The sequence below is a fragment of the Nerophis lumbriciformis genome, linkage group LG11 (assembly GCF_033978685.3).
Source record: "Nerophis lumbriciformis linkage group LG11, RoL_Nlum_v2.1, whole genome shotgun sequence".
NCBI lineage: Eukaryota > Metazoa > Chordata > Actinopteri > Syngnathiformes > Syngnathidae > Nerophis > Nerophis lumbriciformis.
The window spans coordinates 48,631,689-48,646,926 of record NC_084558.2 but is presented as its reverse complement, the minus strand read 5'-3'; the positions used below and the strand labels follow the sequence as shown (position 1 = coordinate 48,646,926).

At 41.4% G+C, this 15,238-nt stretch overlaps 1 protein-coding gene across 4 annotated transcripts in view; it reads left to right on the top strand.

The window, feature by feature from the left end:
* LOC133610181 (ceramide transfer protein-like) overlaps positions 1–15,238 on the top strand; it is a 63,386-nt gene that overhangs the window by 36,804 nt on the left and 11,344 nt on the right. For 2 of the 4 annotated variants that reach the window (XM_061966274.2, XM_061966272.2), the window contains 8 exons: positions 5,351–5,458; positions 5,530–5,665; positions 5,895–5,981; positions 8,756–8,913; positions 8,972–9,064; positions 9,131–9,214; positions 9,701–9,793; positions 12,362–12,457. In XM_061966274.2, coding sequence (XP_061822258.1) covers positions 5,351–5,458; positions 5,530–5,665; positions 5,895–5,981; positions 8,756–8,913; positions 8,972–9,064; positions 9,131–9,214; positions 9,701–9,793; positions 12,362–12,457 — 855 coding nt within the window. Of the gene's footprint in view, positions 1–5,350; positions 5,459–5,526; positions 5,666–5,894; positions 5,982–8,755; positions 8,914–8,971; positions 9,065–9,130; positions 9,215–9,700; positions 9,794–12,361; positions 12,458–15,238 lie in introns of all 4 variants that reach the window. The other 2 variants (XM_061966273.2, XM_061966271.2) reach the window with 1 other exon arrangement.

Below are 15,238 nucleotides of genomic sequence, written 5' to 3'. Positions count from 1 at the left end.
CCTGTCCTTAAAAGCTAGTGACGCCCCTGGTGTCAGACTAGTGCTAATAGTTGCTGGGGTCAAGATACTTTACAGCAACTTGCCACCAGGAGGTATTTATGTTCTCCATTTGTTTTTTTTAAACGTGAGACTTGTCAACAACGTGTCGGTTCTCATCAACGTGTCGGTTCTCATCTGGTCTCCAAAGTGTGGTGAGAATGTGTCTTGTACGTGTCAAAACACGGAGCGACTGACGTTTGGTTTTCTTGGTGTCTTTTTCGACATAGCAGTAATTAGGGATGCACTGTTTTTTTTCCCAAACCCATCCATCCATTTTCTACCGCTTATTCCCTTTGGGGTCGCTGGAGCCTATCTCAGCTGCATTCGGGTGGAAGGCGGGGTACACCCTGGACAAGTCGCCACCTCATCGCAGGGCCAACACAGATAGACAGACAACATTCACACTCTAGGGCCAATTTAGTGTTGTCAATCAACCTATCCCAGGGGTCGGCAACCCAAAATGTTGAAAGAGCCATATTGGACCAAAACTACAAAAACAAATCTGTCTGGAGCCGCAAAAAAATGAAAAGCCATATTACATACAGATAGTGTGTCATGAGATTTGAATTGAATTAAGATGACTTAAAGGAAACTAAATGACCTCAAATATAGCTACAAATGAGGCATAATGATGCAATATGTACATATAGCTAGCCTAAATAGCATGTTAGCATCGATTAGCTTGCAGTCATGCACTGACCAAATATGTCTGATTAGCACTCCACACAAGTCAATAACATCAACAAAACTCACCTTTGTGGGTTCATGCACAACGTTAAGTTTGGTGGACAAAATGAGACAGAAAAAGAAGTGGCATAAAACACGTCCTAGAAAGTCGGAGAAAGTTATACATGTAAACAAACTAAGGTGAGTTCAAGGACCGCCAAAATTAGTAGGACAAAACGGCGCTCGCCAAATACTCGAATCAGTGAAGCATGTTTAATATAAACAGTGTGCTTTATAACAATTAGGAAGGTTTGTGACCTCCTACAGAAACCATATTAAAACAAAAATAAATTTTTTTCCCCTCATCTTTTTCCATTTTTCATACATTTTTTGAAAAAGCTGCAGAGAGCCACTAGGGCGGCGCTAAAGAGCCGCATGCGGCTCTAGAGCTGCGGGTTGCCGACCCCTGATCTATCCCCAGGTGCATGTCTTTGGAGGTGGGAGGAAGCCGGAGTACCCGGAGGGAACCCACGCAGTCACAGGGAGAACATGCAAACTCCACACAGAAAGATCCCGAGCGCAGGATCGAACCCAGAACCTTAATACAGAAAACGTACTACTTGACTGATACCGATAACTCAATTATATAGATTTTTATATTTATTGTAGGTAGAGATGTCCGATAAATGCTTTGAAATGTAATATCGGAAATTATCGGTATCGGTTTCAAAAAGTAAAATTAATGACTTTTTAAAACGCCGCTGTACGGAGCGGTACATATCCGGTAAAACACGGACGTAGGGCATACTTGCCAACACTCCCGATTTTACCGGGAGACTCCCGAATTTCAGTGCCCCTCCCGAAAATCTCCCAGGGCAACCATTCTCCCGAATTTCTCCCGATTTCCACCCGGACAACAATATTGGGGGCGTGCCTTAAAGGCACTGCCTTTAGCGTCCTCTACAACCTGTCGTCACGTCCGCTTTTCCTCCATACAAACAGCGTGCCGGCCCAGTCACATAATGCAAGGCATACTTGGTCAACAGCCATACAGGTCACACTGAGGGTGGCCGTATAAACAACTTTAACACTGTTACAAATATGCGCCACACTGGGAACCCACACCAAACAAGAACGACAAACACATTTCGGGAGAACATCCACACCGTAACACAACATAAACACAACAGAACAAATACCCAGAACCCCTTGCAGCACTAACTCTTCCAGGACGCTACAATATACACCCCCCGCTACCCCCTAACCCCCCCCAAGTATGCTCTAGTATACTCTGGACAGAAGCTGTGTGCCTTCATTGTTTTTGTAGCTGTTGTTTTGAGGCATGTTTAAAAAAAAAATAAAAAAAATAATGCACTTTGTGAAAATCAATGTATAGTATTTCCCAAAGTTGTAGTGGGTATTAGGATTATCTCAGGGAGAGCATGTCCCAAATTCCAAGCTGCTGTTTTGAGGCTTTAAAAAAAAAAAATAATGCACTTTGTGACTTCAATAATAAATATGGCAGTGCCATGTTGGCATTTTTTTTTCCATAACTGGAGTTGAAGTTGTTCTCTTATTTTGGAAAACCTCGTTTTTGATTGATTGATTGAAACTTGTATTAGTAGATTGCACAGTACAGTACATATTCCGTACAATTGACCACTAAATGGTAACACCCCAATACGTTTTTCCAATTTGTTTAAGTTGGGTCCACGTTAATCAATTCATGGTAAAGTTACATTGTTTAATGCATCACAACAAAATTAGGCATCATAATGTGTTAATTCCACAACTGCATATATCGGTAATTAAGAGTTGGAGAATATTGGATATCGGCAAAAAAGCCATTATCAAACATCTCTAATTGTAGGGATTGAAGGTACCAGAACATCCGCACCGTAACACAACATAAACACAACAGAACAAATACCCAGAATCCCTTGCAGCACTAACTCTTCCGGGACGCTACAATATACACCCCTAACCCCGCCCACCTCAACCTCCTCATGCTCTCTCAGGGAGAGCATGTCCCAAATTCCAAGCTGCTGTTTTGAGGCATGCTAAAAAAAATAATGCACTTTGTGACTTCAATAATAAATATGGCATAACTGGAGTTGATTTATTTTGGAAAACCTTGTTACATTGTTTAATGCATCCAGCGGGGCATCACAACAAAATTAGGCATAATATTGTGTTCATTCCACGACTGTATATATCTGTATCGGTAATTAAGAGTTGGAGAATATCGGCAAAAAAGCCATTATCAGACATCTCTAATTGAAGGGATTGAAGGTACCAGAAGGCGCTTGATTTGGGGAGAACATCCGCACCGTAACACAACATAAACACAACAGAACAAATACCCAGAATCCCTTGCAGCACTAACTCTTCCGGGACGCTACAATATACACCCCTCCCCCCCTAACCCCGCCCACCTCAACCTCCTCATGCTCTCTCAGGGAGAGCATGTCCCAAATTCCAAGCTGCTGTTTTGAGAGGCATGTTAAAAAAAATAATGCACTTTGTGACTTCAATAATAAATATGGCAGTGCCATGTTGGCATTTTTTTCCATAACTGGAGTTGAAGTTGTTCTCTTATTTTGGAAAACCTTGTTTTTGATTGATTGATTGAAACTTGTATTAGTAGATAGCACAGTAAAGTACATATTCCGGACAGTTGACCACTAAATGGTAACACCCGAATAAGTTTTTCCAACTTGTTTAAGTCGGGGTCCACGTTAATCAATTCATGGTAAAGTTACATTGTTTAATGCATCACAACAAAATTAGGCATCATAATGTGTTAATTCCACAACTGTATATATCGGTATCGGTAATTAAGAGTTGGAGAATATCGGATATCGGCAAAAAAGCCATTATCGGACATCTCTAATTGTAGGGATTGAAGGTACCAGAAGGCCCTTGATTTGGGGAGAACATCCACACCGTAACACAACATAAACACAACAGAACAAATACCCAGAATCCCTTGCAGCACTAATTCTTCCGGGACGCTACAATATACACCCCTCCCCCCCTAACCCCGCCCACCTCAACCTCCTCATGCTCTCTCAGGGAGAGCATGTCCCAAATTCCAAGCTGCTGTTTTGAGAGGCATGTTAAAAAAAATAATGCACTTTGTGACTTCAATAATAAATATGGCAGTGCCATGTTGGCATTTTTTTTCCATAACTGGAGTTGAAGTTGTTCTCTTATTTTGGAAAACCTTGTTTTTGATTGATTGATTGAAACTTGTATTAGTAGATTGCACAGTAAAGTACATATTCCGTACAGTTGACCACTAAATGGTAACACCCGAGTAAGTTTTTCCAACTTGTTTAAGTCAGGGTCCACGTTAATCAATTCATGGTAAAGTTACATTGTTTAATGCATCACAACAAAATTAGGCATCATAATGTGTTAATTCCACAACTGTGTATATCGGTATCGGTAATTAAGAGTTGGAGAATATCGGATATCGGCAAAAAAGCCAATATCGGACATCTCTAATTGTAGGGATTGAAGGTAGCAGAAGGCGCTTGATTTGGGGAGAACATCCGCACCGTAACACAACATAAACACAACAGAACAAATACCCAGAACCCCTTGCAGCACTAACTCTTCTGGGACGCTACAATATACACCCCTCCCCCCCTGACCCCGCCCACCTCAACCTCCTCATGCTCTCTCAGGGAGAGCATGTCCCAAATTCCAAGCTGCTGTTTTGAGGCATGCTAAAAAAAGTAATGCACTTTGTGACTTCAATAATAAATATGGCATAACTGGAGTTGATTTATTTTGGAAAACCTTGTTACATTGTTTAATGCATCCAGCGGGGCATCACGACAAAATTAGGCATAATAATGTGTTCATTCCACGACTGTATATATCGGTATCGGTAATTAAGAGTTGGAGAATATCGGCAAAAAAGCCATTATCAGACATCTCTAATTGAAGGGATTGAAAGTACCAGAAGGCGCTTGATTTGCTCCCCAGCTCAGCGCGGGTAACTTGGCCTCCTCGCAAAAGTGCATTGGTTATTGGAGCTCTTTGTCCTGCACCCTTAGCGGTAATGCAATAATCCGCTGGCCGCCAAAATAAAAGCATTAGCTTAAAACCTCTGTTGCCAAACTCATCGCCACACCCACTATAACGTTTTAGTTGACTCACAGGCGGTAAGTTTTTGCAGTCATCCCACCCACCATGAGTCACCATGTCTCCGTGGCAACACAACACTTGTTTATAATAGGCCTCCTGAAAAGATGGTGGGATTCCTCCTGGAATGACACACTGCGGCCATAAAAAAACCAAAAACACGCGATGACAAAGCGTGGCACTGATTGGATGACGTACTCCTTATCGGCCGCACAGGAGCGACCACAAAGCACACACTCTTTGTGCCACAATGGCAGTTTCAGGAGGTTGTGTTGCACTAAAGCTGAGTTACTGTCGGTCATTGACCTGTCGTTACCTTGTCTGTGGTTCTACTGCCTCCTGGTGGTGCAGCATGGAAGTGCCTCATAAAGGGTCTTGCTGTGCTGTTGCCATGGTTACCCGCTCTAAACAACATAAAGCTTAGATGTTAACACAGCAGGACTTGACGGCGTAATCGTAATCTCCCTTTTTGATCTTGTCTCCAATGCAGGCGGACCCCGGCTACGGTTCCGAGTCCAGTCTGCGACGGCATGGCTCCATGCTGTCCCTCACGTCAGCCACCAGCGGTTACTCCGCCACCTCCACCTCCTCCTTCAAGGTGACCCCGTCGTCGCACCGAAAGTCCCGAAACGTTGCGCGGCCTCTGACCACGTTGCTTCCTTCCAGAAGGGCCACAGCCTGAGAGAGAAGCTGGCGGAGATGGACACCTTCAGGGACATCCTGTGCCGACAGGTGGACACGCTGCAGAGGTACTTTGACGGCTGCGCAGACGGCGTCTCCAAGGACGAGCTGCAGCGGGACAAAAGTAAGCGGCGACTAGTAAAACCTGCTAAAGTCGGGTTGGACGGTTCGTCTTTTATTTGGAGTCTGACTTTGTGGGCTTTGAGCCTCTTCACGCTCGCGCCTTTTGTGCTCATTCCGATCCCTCTCAGCCTCGCTCCATTCTCAAGATGAAACCACACCATTGTCATCTTGTCGAGCACAGCGGTGTGTGTGTGTGTGCCATGACAACTTAATAGCTCTCTGTGTTTCAGTTGTGGAGGACGACGAGGACGACTTTCCCAGCACCCGCACCGATGGAGAGTTTCTTCACAACAACAACAACGGCAGCAAAGACAAATGTAAGTAGTCCTAAGTAGAGATTGACCGATTATCTGCACCGATATTTGGCATTTTGACGTGTATCGGCCTTTTTTTTTTCCTAACTGCAACTGAACCACATTAGCGCATATACTGTATGTATGTGTATATATATATATATATATATATTTATATATATATACTGTATATATACTAGAAATGTCCGATAATGGCTTTTTTGCCGATATCCGATATTGTCCAACTCTTAATTACCGATTCCGATATCAACTGATACCGATATATACAGTCGTGGAATTAACTAATTTTGTGGTGATGCCCCGCTGGATGCATTTAACAATGTAACAAGGTTTTCCAAAATAAATCAACTCAAGTTATGGAAAAAAAATGCCAACATGGCACTGCCATATTTATTATTGAAGTCTCAAAGTGCATTATTTTTTTGAACATGCCTCAAAACAGCAGCTTGGAATTTTGGACATGCTCTCCCTGAGAGAGCATGAGGAGGTTGAGGTGGGCGGGGTTGAGGGGGGGGGGGGGGGGGTAGCGGGGGGGGTATATTGTAGCGTCCCGGAAGAGTTAGTGCTGCAAGGGGTTCTGGGTATTTGTTCTGTTGTGTTACGGTGTGTTCTCCCGAAATGTGTTTGTCATTCTTGTTTGGTGTGGGTTCACAGTGTGGCGCATATTTGTAACAGTGTTATACGGCCACCCTCAGTGTGACCTGTATGGCTGTTGACCAAGTATGCTTTGCATTGACTTGTGTGTGCGTGGAAAGCTGTAGATATTATGTGACTGGACCGGCACGCAAAGGCAGTGCCTTTAAGGTTTATTGGCGTCCGTGTACCACTACGTACAGCGGCGTTTTAAAAAGTCATACATTTTACTTTTTGAAACAGATACCGATAATTTCCGATATTACATTTTAAAACATTTATCGGCCGATAATATCGGCAGTCCGATATTATTGGACATCTCTAATATATATTTATGTATACAGGCCTGAAATGTGTACTTCTTAAGGTCAAAGCAAGTGTTGCCTTAAAGGAGCGCTCATTTTAGGGCACCAAGGCAAACATTGTTTTCTTTCCAGGCAAAGTAATAATTAAGATTATTGTTATCAATATTGAATATGAAGACAATCTTTTTCATGTCTTCATATTCTCTCACTTTCTTTTTCATGTCTTCATCTTCTATTTCTGCTTTTCATGTCTTCATATTCTTTCTTTCTTTTTCACGTCTTAATCTTCTATTTCTGCTTTTCATGTCTTCATATTCTCTCTTTCTTTTTCACGTCTTCATGTTCTATTTCTCTCCTTTTCATGTCTTCATATTCTCTTTCTTTTTCATGACTTTATATTCTCTCTTTTTCATGACTTCATATTCTCTTTCTCTCTTTTTCATGTCTTCATATTCCCTCTTTTCATGTCTTCATATAATCTTGCTCTCTTTTCATGTATTCATATTCTTTCTCTCCTTTTCATGTCTTCATATTCTCTTTCTTTTTCACGTCTTCATCTTCTATTTCTGTTTCATTACTTTATATTATCTCTTTTTCATGACTTCATATTTTCTTTCTCTCTTTTCATGTCTTTTCATATTATCTTTCTCTCTTTTCATGTCTTCATATTCTTGCTCTCTTTTTCATGTCTTCATATTCGCCTTCTTTTTCATGTTTTCATCTTCTATTTCTCTTTTTCATGTTTTCATACTCTCTTTCTTTTTCATGTCTTCATATTCTGTCTTTTTCATGTCTTCATATTCTCTCTTTTTCACGTCTTCATCTTCTCTTTCTCTTTTTCATGTCTTCATATTCTCTCTCTCTTCATGTATTTATCATCTTTCTCTCTTTTTCCTGTCTTCATCTTCTATTTCTGCTTTTCATGTCTTCATATTCTCTTTCTTTTTCCTGTCTTCATCTTCTATTTCTGCTTTTCATGTCTTCATATTCTCTTTCTCTTTTCATGTCTTCATTTTCTATTTTTCTTTTTCATGTCTTCATATTCTCTCTTTCTTTTTCACGTCTTCATCTTCTATTTCTCTTTTTCATGTCTTCATATTCTTTCTTTTTCATGTCTTCATCTTCTATTTCTCTCTTTTTCATGTCTTCCTATTCTCTCTCTCTTCATGTATTTATCTTCTTTCTCTCTTTTTCCTGTCTTCATCTTCTATTTCTACTTTTCATGTCTTCATATTCTTTCTCTCTTTTTCATGTCCTCATCTTCTATTTCTGCTTTTCATGTCTTCATATTCGCTCTCTTTTTCACGTCTTCATCTTCTATTTCTGCTTTTCATCTCTTCATATTCTTTCTCCTTTTCACGTCTTCATCTTCTATTTCTGCTTTTCATCTCTTCATATTCTTTCTCCTTTTCATGTCTTCATCTTCTATTTCTCTCTTTTTCATGTCTTCATATTCTCTCACTTTCTTTTTCATGTCTTCATCTTCTATTTCTGCTTTTCATGTCTTCATATTCTTTCTTTTTCACGTCTTCATCTTCTATTTCTGCTTTTCATGTCTTCATATTCTCTTTTTCATATCTTCATATTCTCTTTCTCCTTTTCATGTCTTCATCTTCTATTTATCTTTTTCATATCTCCATATTCTCTCTTTCTTTTTTCATGTCTTCATCTTCTCTTTTTTATCTCGTAATAAAGACATAAGTTAACGTCCATAACAGACACTATTTATGTTTAGATAACTTTTACTGAATGAATATCGGCCTCCCTGACTGATGTGTATCAGTATCGGCGTGGTGATATCCTACATTGGAACATGTGCTATTATTATCATCCCCGCAGTGTTCCCGTGCTCCAGTACTAAAGATGTGAACGCCATCGACTTCAAAGGCGAGGCCATCACGTTCAAAGCCACCACGGCGGGCATCCTGGCCACGCTGTCCCACTGCATTGACCTGATGGTGAAGAGGGAGGACAGCTGGCAGAAGAGGCTGGACAAGGTGCGTCGCACGCCGCCGCCATTGCACCTTTCCTGCCTCAACTTCCTGTTCCGTGCAGGAGATGGAGAAGAGGAGGAGAGTAGAGGAGAGCTACAAGGCGGCCCTCAACGAGCTGAAGAAGAAGTCCCACTTCGGGGGTCCGGATTACGAGGTGGCGTGGTGGTGGCAAGACGAGCGCGCCGCTGAGCTTACTGACGTCAACTTCCTGTCTTGACAGGAAGGCCCAAACAGCCTCATCAACGAGGAGGAGTTCTTTGACGCGGTGGAAGCTGCTCTGGATCGACAGGACAAAATAGAACAGGTATGTTAACGATATCTACCATGTTGATATCAGTCTGATATCGCCAAAACAATCCGATACGAGACAGCAGTTAACAAGCACACGTTTTGTTCCGTTTAAGTCTCAAAGTCTCCAACTAAAGGCGCGAGCGGCTACACAACAGCTAAGCACACATGCCTAACAAAAGAACAGCACATTTGTCAATATAAACAAGTATGTAGTTGTATACATTACAAAGCCTTGTAGAATGTATCCAGTAACAAACGTGTCTGCATTATGAGCAAAAAACAATGACCACTCTCCTTTAATTGAAAGACAGCAAAATTCCATTCCAGACAGTTCTAACAAATAGTAATCAGACCTTGTGTAACATGGAAGCAGGACGTATATATTCTGTGTTGTACTCAACTGCAGAGAGTACCATGAGGGATGATGTTATTTATGCTATCAGCACTCAGCTTTACAGATGCCACGTCTCTGAGTGAGAGTTGTCTTTCTGGTTCCCAGTGTCAGACGGAGAAGACAAGAATCCAGAGATCCAGTCCAGTTCCACCACCTGATGTCTTCTCCAGTTCAGGATCTCACAGACTGGCTGAGCAGGTTGTCTCTCTTTTTCATGTCTTTGTCTTCTCTCTTTCATGTATTCATATTCTCTCTCTCTTTTTCATATATTCATCCCTTTTTCATGTCTTTCTCTCTCTCTTTCATGTATTCATATTCTCTCTTTTTCCTGTCTTCATCTCTTTTTCATGTCTTTGTCTTCTCTCTTTCATGTATTCATATTCTCTCTCTCTCTTTCATGTATTCATATTCTCTCTTTTTCATGTCTTCGTCTTTTCTCTCTCTCTCTTTCATGTATTCATCTTCTCTCTCTCTTTTTCATGTCTTCATCTTCTCTTTTTCATGTCCTCCTCGTGTCCGCTGTAGTCAGTGGTCCTCTTAATGTCTTCTTCATGACCTCATGTTTTCTCGTGTCCTCCTCGTGTCTGCTGTAGTCAGTGGTCCTCCTCATGTCCTGCTCATGTCTTCTCATGTCCTCATCATGTCTTCCCATGTCATCTTCATGTCCTCATCATGTCTTCTTCATGTTCTCCTCATATACTCCTCATGTCCTCTTCATGTCCTCATCATGTCTTCTTCATGTCCTCATCATGTCATCTTCATGCCTTCTCATGTCATCTTCATGTCTTCTTCATGTTCTCCTCATATCCTCCTCATGTCCTCTTCATGTCTTCTTCATGTCCTCATCATGTCATCTTCATGTCCTCATCATATCCTCCTCATGTCTTCTTCATGTCCTCATCATGTCATCTTCATGTCCTAATCATGTCTTCTTCATGTCCTCATCATGTCTTCTTCATGTCCTCATCATGTCCTCATCATGTCTTCATCATGTCTTCTTCATGTCCTCATCATGTCATCTTCATGTTCTCCTCATATCCTCCTCATGCCCTCTTCATGTCCTCATCATGTCTTCTTCATGTCCTCATCATGTCTTCTTCGTGTCCCCATCATGTCTTCTTCGTGTCCCCATCATGTCTTCTTCGTGTCCTCATATCATCTTCATGTCCTCATCTTGTCTTCTCATGTCCTGCTCATGCCTCATCATGTCTTCCCATATCATCTTCATGTCCTCATCATGTCTTCTTCATGTCCTCATCATGTCATCTTCATGTCCTCATGTCTTCTTCATGTTCTCCTCATGTCATATTCATGTCCTCATGTCTTCTTCATGTTCTCCTCATGTCATATTCATGTTCTCATGTCATATACATGTCCTCATCATGTCTTCTTCATGTCTTCATGTTCTCCTTATGTCATATTCATGTTCTCCTCATGTCCTCCTCATGTCTTCTTCATGTCCTCATCATGTCTTCATGTCTTCTTCATGTCCTCATCATGTCTTCTTCGTGTTCTCCTCATGTCATATTCATGTTCTCTTCATGTCCTCATCATGTCTTCTACATGTCCTCCTCATGTCTTCTTCATGTTCTCATGTCATATTCATGTCCTCATGTCCTCATCATGTCTTCTTCATGTTCTCCTCATGTCCTCATCTCATATTCATGTCCTCCTCATGTCTTCTTCATGTCCTCATCATGTTCTCCTCATGTCATATTCATGTACTCTTCATGTCCTCATCATGTCTTCATGTTCTCCTCATGTCATATTCATGTACTCTTCATGTCCTCATGTCCTCCTCATGTCATATTCATGTCCTCCCCATGTCTTCTTCATGTCATCTTCATGTTCTCCTCATGTCCTCATCATGTCTTCTCATGTCCTGCTCATGCCTTCTCGTGTCCTCATCATGTCCTCTTCATGTCTTCTTCATGTCCTCATCATGTTCTCCTCATGTCATATTCATGTCCTCCTCATGTCCTCTTCATGTCTCCTTCATGTCCTCCTCATGTCTTCATCATGTCTTCTCATGTCTTTTCATGTTCTCTTCGTCTTGTCATGTCCTCTTCATGTCTTCTCAAGTCCTCCTCATCTCTTCTAATGCCTCTTTGTCTTCTCCTGTCCTCTTTGTCTTCTCGTGTCCTCTTCACATCTTGTCATGTCCTCTTCATGTCCTCATCATGTCCTCTTCATGTCTTGTCATGTTCTCTTCGTCTTGTCATGTCCTCTTCATGTCTTCTCAAGACCTCCTCATGTCTTCTAAGGCCTCTTTGTCTTCTCATGTCCTCTTTATGTCTTCTCATGTCCTCTTTATGTCTTCTCGTGTCCTCTTCACATCTTGTCATGTCCTCTTCACGTCTTCTCATGTCTTGTCACGTCTTGTCATGTCCTCTTCATGTCTTGTCATGTCCTCTTCATTTCTTGTCAGGTCCTCTTCATGTCTTCTCATGTCCTCTCACGACCTCCTCATGTCTTCTTCATGTCTTGTCATCCATCCATCCATTATTCTACCGCTTGTCCCTTTTGGGGTCGCTGGAGCCTATCTCAGCTACAATCGGGCGGAAGGCGGTGAACACCCTGGACAAGTCGCCATCTCATGTCTTGTCATGTCCTCTTCATGTCTTGTCATGTCCTCCTCATGTCTTCTCATGTGCACAGATTTAGCAGAGAGGTAAAAGTGACGTCCTGCTCCCTCCAGTTGTCATTTCCTAAGAGGACATTTTGAAAGCCACCTTTAGTGTTGAAAGTGAAGTTGTGGTATTGCAGGTGGAGGAGATGGTGCAAAGTCACATGACCTACTCCCTGCAGGACGTGGGCGGCGACGCCAACTGGCAGCTGGTGGTGGAGGAAGGGGAGATGAAGGTACGACACAATGTGGATGATGATTGACACATCACACAAAGCATATTCATCATCACTGCAGTAAAACGGTCAGTAATGCATTTAAACCCCAAAACCGTGATTAAACATGAAAACAAGAGACATTAACATCTTTCCCCATTAAGAAATACCCTTCCCCAATCTGAAGTCATTACTGTCTGAGCAACTTAGATATTCAATTGTTAAGTTAAAATACCAATGATTGTCACACACACACTAGTTGTGGCGAAATTATTCTCTGCATTTGACCCATCACCCTTGATTACCCCCCTGGGAGGTGAGGGGAGCAGTGAGCAGCAGCAGTGGCCACGCCCGGCAATCATTTTTGGTGATTTAATGTGCATAGAACCTACAAGTTCGCCTCTTAGAACACAATCATCCTTCTATACTCCTTATGGTGCGTTCAAGGACCGCTGAACAGAGTAGGACGCCACACCACCCCTCAGAAATAATAGCAATAGATTTGATTTGTAATGCACTTTTCATTTAAATGTATTTTAAAGTGCTCCGGTACAAACCAATATTTAAAACCTTGTCTTCACGGTGTGTTCAAGGACACAACGGGTGTGGGCTGACTATTAGGGGTGTCACAAAACGGATTTTCAAAATGAATCGCGATTCTTATTTGTAACGATTCTTAATCCAGACAGAAATTTGGATTTAAAAAAAAAAAGTGCTATTTAGCCACTTTATTAAATGTTTGCGTACAGTTTTCTGTGAGGTAACATAGAAGTGTACCGTATTTTTCGGAGTATAAGGCGCACCGACCGAAAATGCATAAGAAGGAAAAAAATATATAAGTCGCACTTTTTGGGGAAATGTAATTGATAAAAGCCAACAGCAAGAATAGACATTTGAAAGGCAATTTAAAATAAATCAAGAATAGTGAACAACAGGCTGAATAAGTGTACGTTATATGAGGCATAAATAACCAACTGGTATGTTAACGTAACATATTATGGTAAGAGTCAGTCAAATAACTATAACATATAGAACATGCTATACGTTTACCAAACAATCTGTCACTCCTAATCGCTAAATCCCATGAAATCTTATACGTCTAGTCTCTTACGTGAATGAGATCAATAATATTATTTGATATTTTACGCTAATGTGTTAATCCTTTCACACATAAGTCGCTCCTGAGTATAAGTCGCACCCCGGCCAAACTATGAAAAAAACTGTGACTCATAGTCCGAAAAGTACGGTAATAGGGTAAAAGAATGTACAATGAGGTCAAAGACGGTCCAAGAAGGTAAATAGAAAATAAACTAAAGGTTAAATTGAAGGTAACATTAGTTAAATAAAAGGTTAAAAAAGGTATGTATAAGGTAAAAGAGGGCCAAAGAATGTAAATAAAAAGTAAATAAGCTAAATAGAAGGTAAAAGTAGGTAGAAAAAAGGGATATAGAAGGTAAAAAATGTCAAAGAATGTTAAAAGAAGGTAACTAAAAGTTAAATCGAGTTAGAAACAAGGTAAATAAATAATCAATACAAGGTAAATAAAATATTATATAAGGTAAAAGACAGTCAAAGAAAGTAAATAAGAAGTAAATACAGGTAAAAGCCAGTAAATTAGAATATTTTGAAAAACTTGATTTATTTCAGTAATTGCATTCAAAAGGTGTAACTTGTACATTATATTTATTCATTGCACACAGACTGATGCATTCAAATGTTTATTTCATTTAATTTTGATGATTTGAAGTGGCAACAAATGAAAATCCAAAATTCCGTGTGTCACAAAATTAGAATATTACTTAAGGCTAATACAAAAAAGGGATTTTTAGAAATGTTGGCCAACTGAAAAGTATGAAAATGAAAAATATGAGCATGTACAATACTCAATACTTGGTTGGAGCTCCTTTTGCCTCAATTACTGCGTTAATGCGGCGTGGCATGGAGTCGATGAGTTTCTGGCACTGCTCAGGTGTTATGAGAGCCCAGGTTGCTCTGATAGTGGCCTTCAACTCTTCTGCGTTTTTGGGTCTGGCATTCTGTATCTTCCTTTTCACAATACCCCACAGATTTTCTATGGGGCTAAGGTCAGGGGAGTTGGCGGGCCAATTTAGAACAGAAATACCATGGTCCGTAAACCAGGCACGGGTAGATTTTGCGCTGTGTGCAGGCGCCAAGTCCTGTTGGAACTTGAAATCTCCATCTCCATAGAGCAGGTCAGCAGCAGGAAGCATGAAGTGTTCTAAAACTTGCTGGTAGACGGCTGCGTTGACCCTGGATCTCAGGAAACAGAGTGGACCGACACCAGCAGATGACATGGCACCCCAAACCATCACCCAACCATGCAAATTTTGCATTTCCTTTGGAAATCGAGGTCCCAGAGTCTGGAGGAAGACAGGAGAGGCACAGGATCCACGTTGCCTGAAGTCTAGTGTAAAGTTTCCACCATCAGTGATGGTTTGGGGTGCCATGTCATCTGCTGGTGTCGGTCCACTCTGTTTCCTGAGATCCAGGGTCAACGCAGCCGTCTACCAGCAAGTTTTAGAGCACTTCATGCTTCCTGCTGCTGACCTGCTCTATGGAGATGGAGATTTCAAGTTCCAACAGGACTTGGCGCCTGCACACAGCGCAAAATCTACCCGTGCCTGGTTTACGGACCATGGTATTTCTGTTCTAAATTGGCCCGCCAACTCCCCTGACCTTAGCCCCATAGAAAATCTGTGGGGTATTGTGAAAAGGAAGATGCAGAATGCCAGACCCAAAAACGCAGAAGAGTTGAAGGCCACTATCAGAGCAACCTGGGCT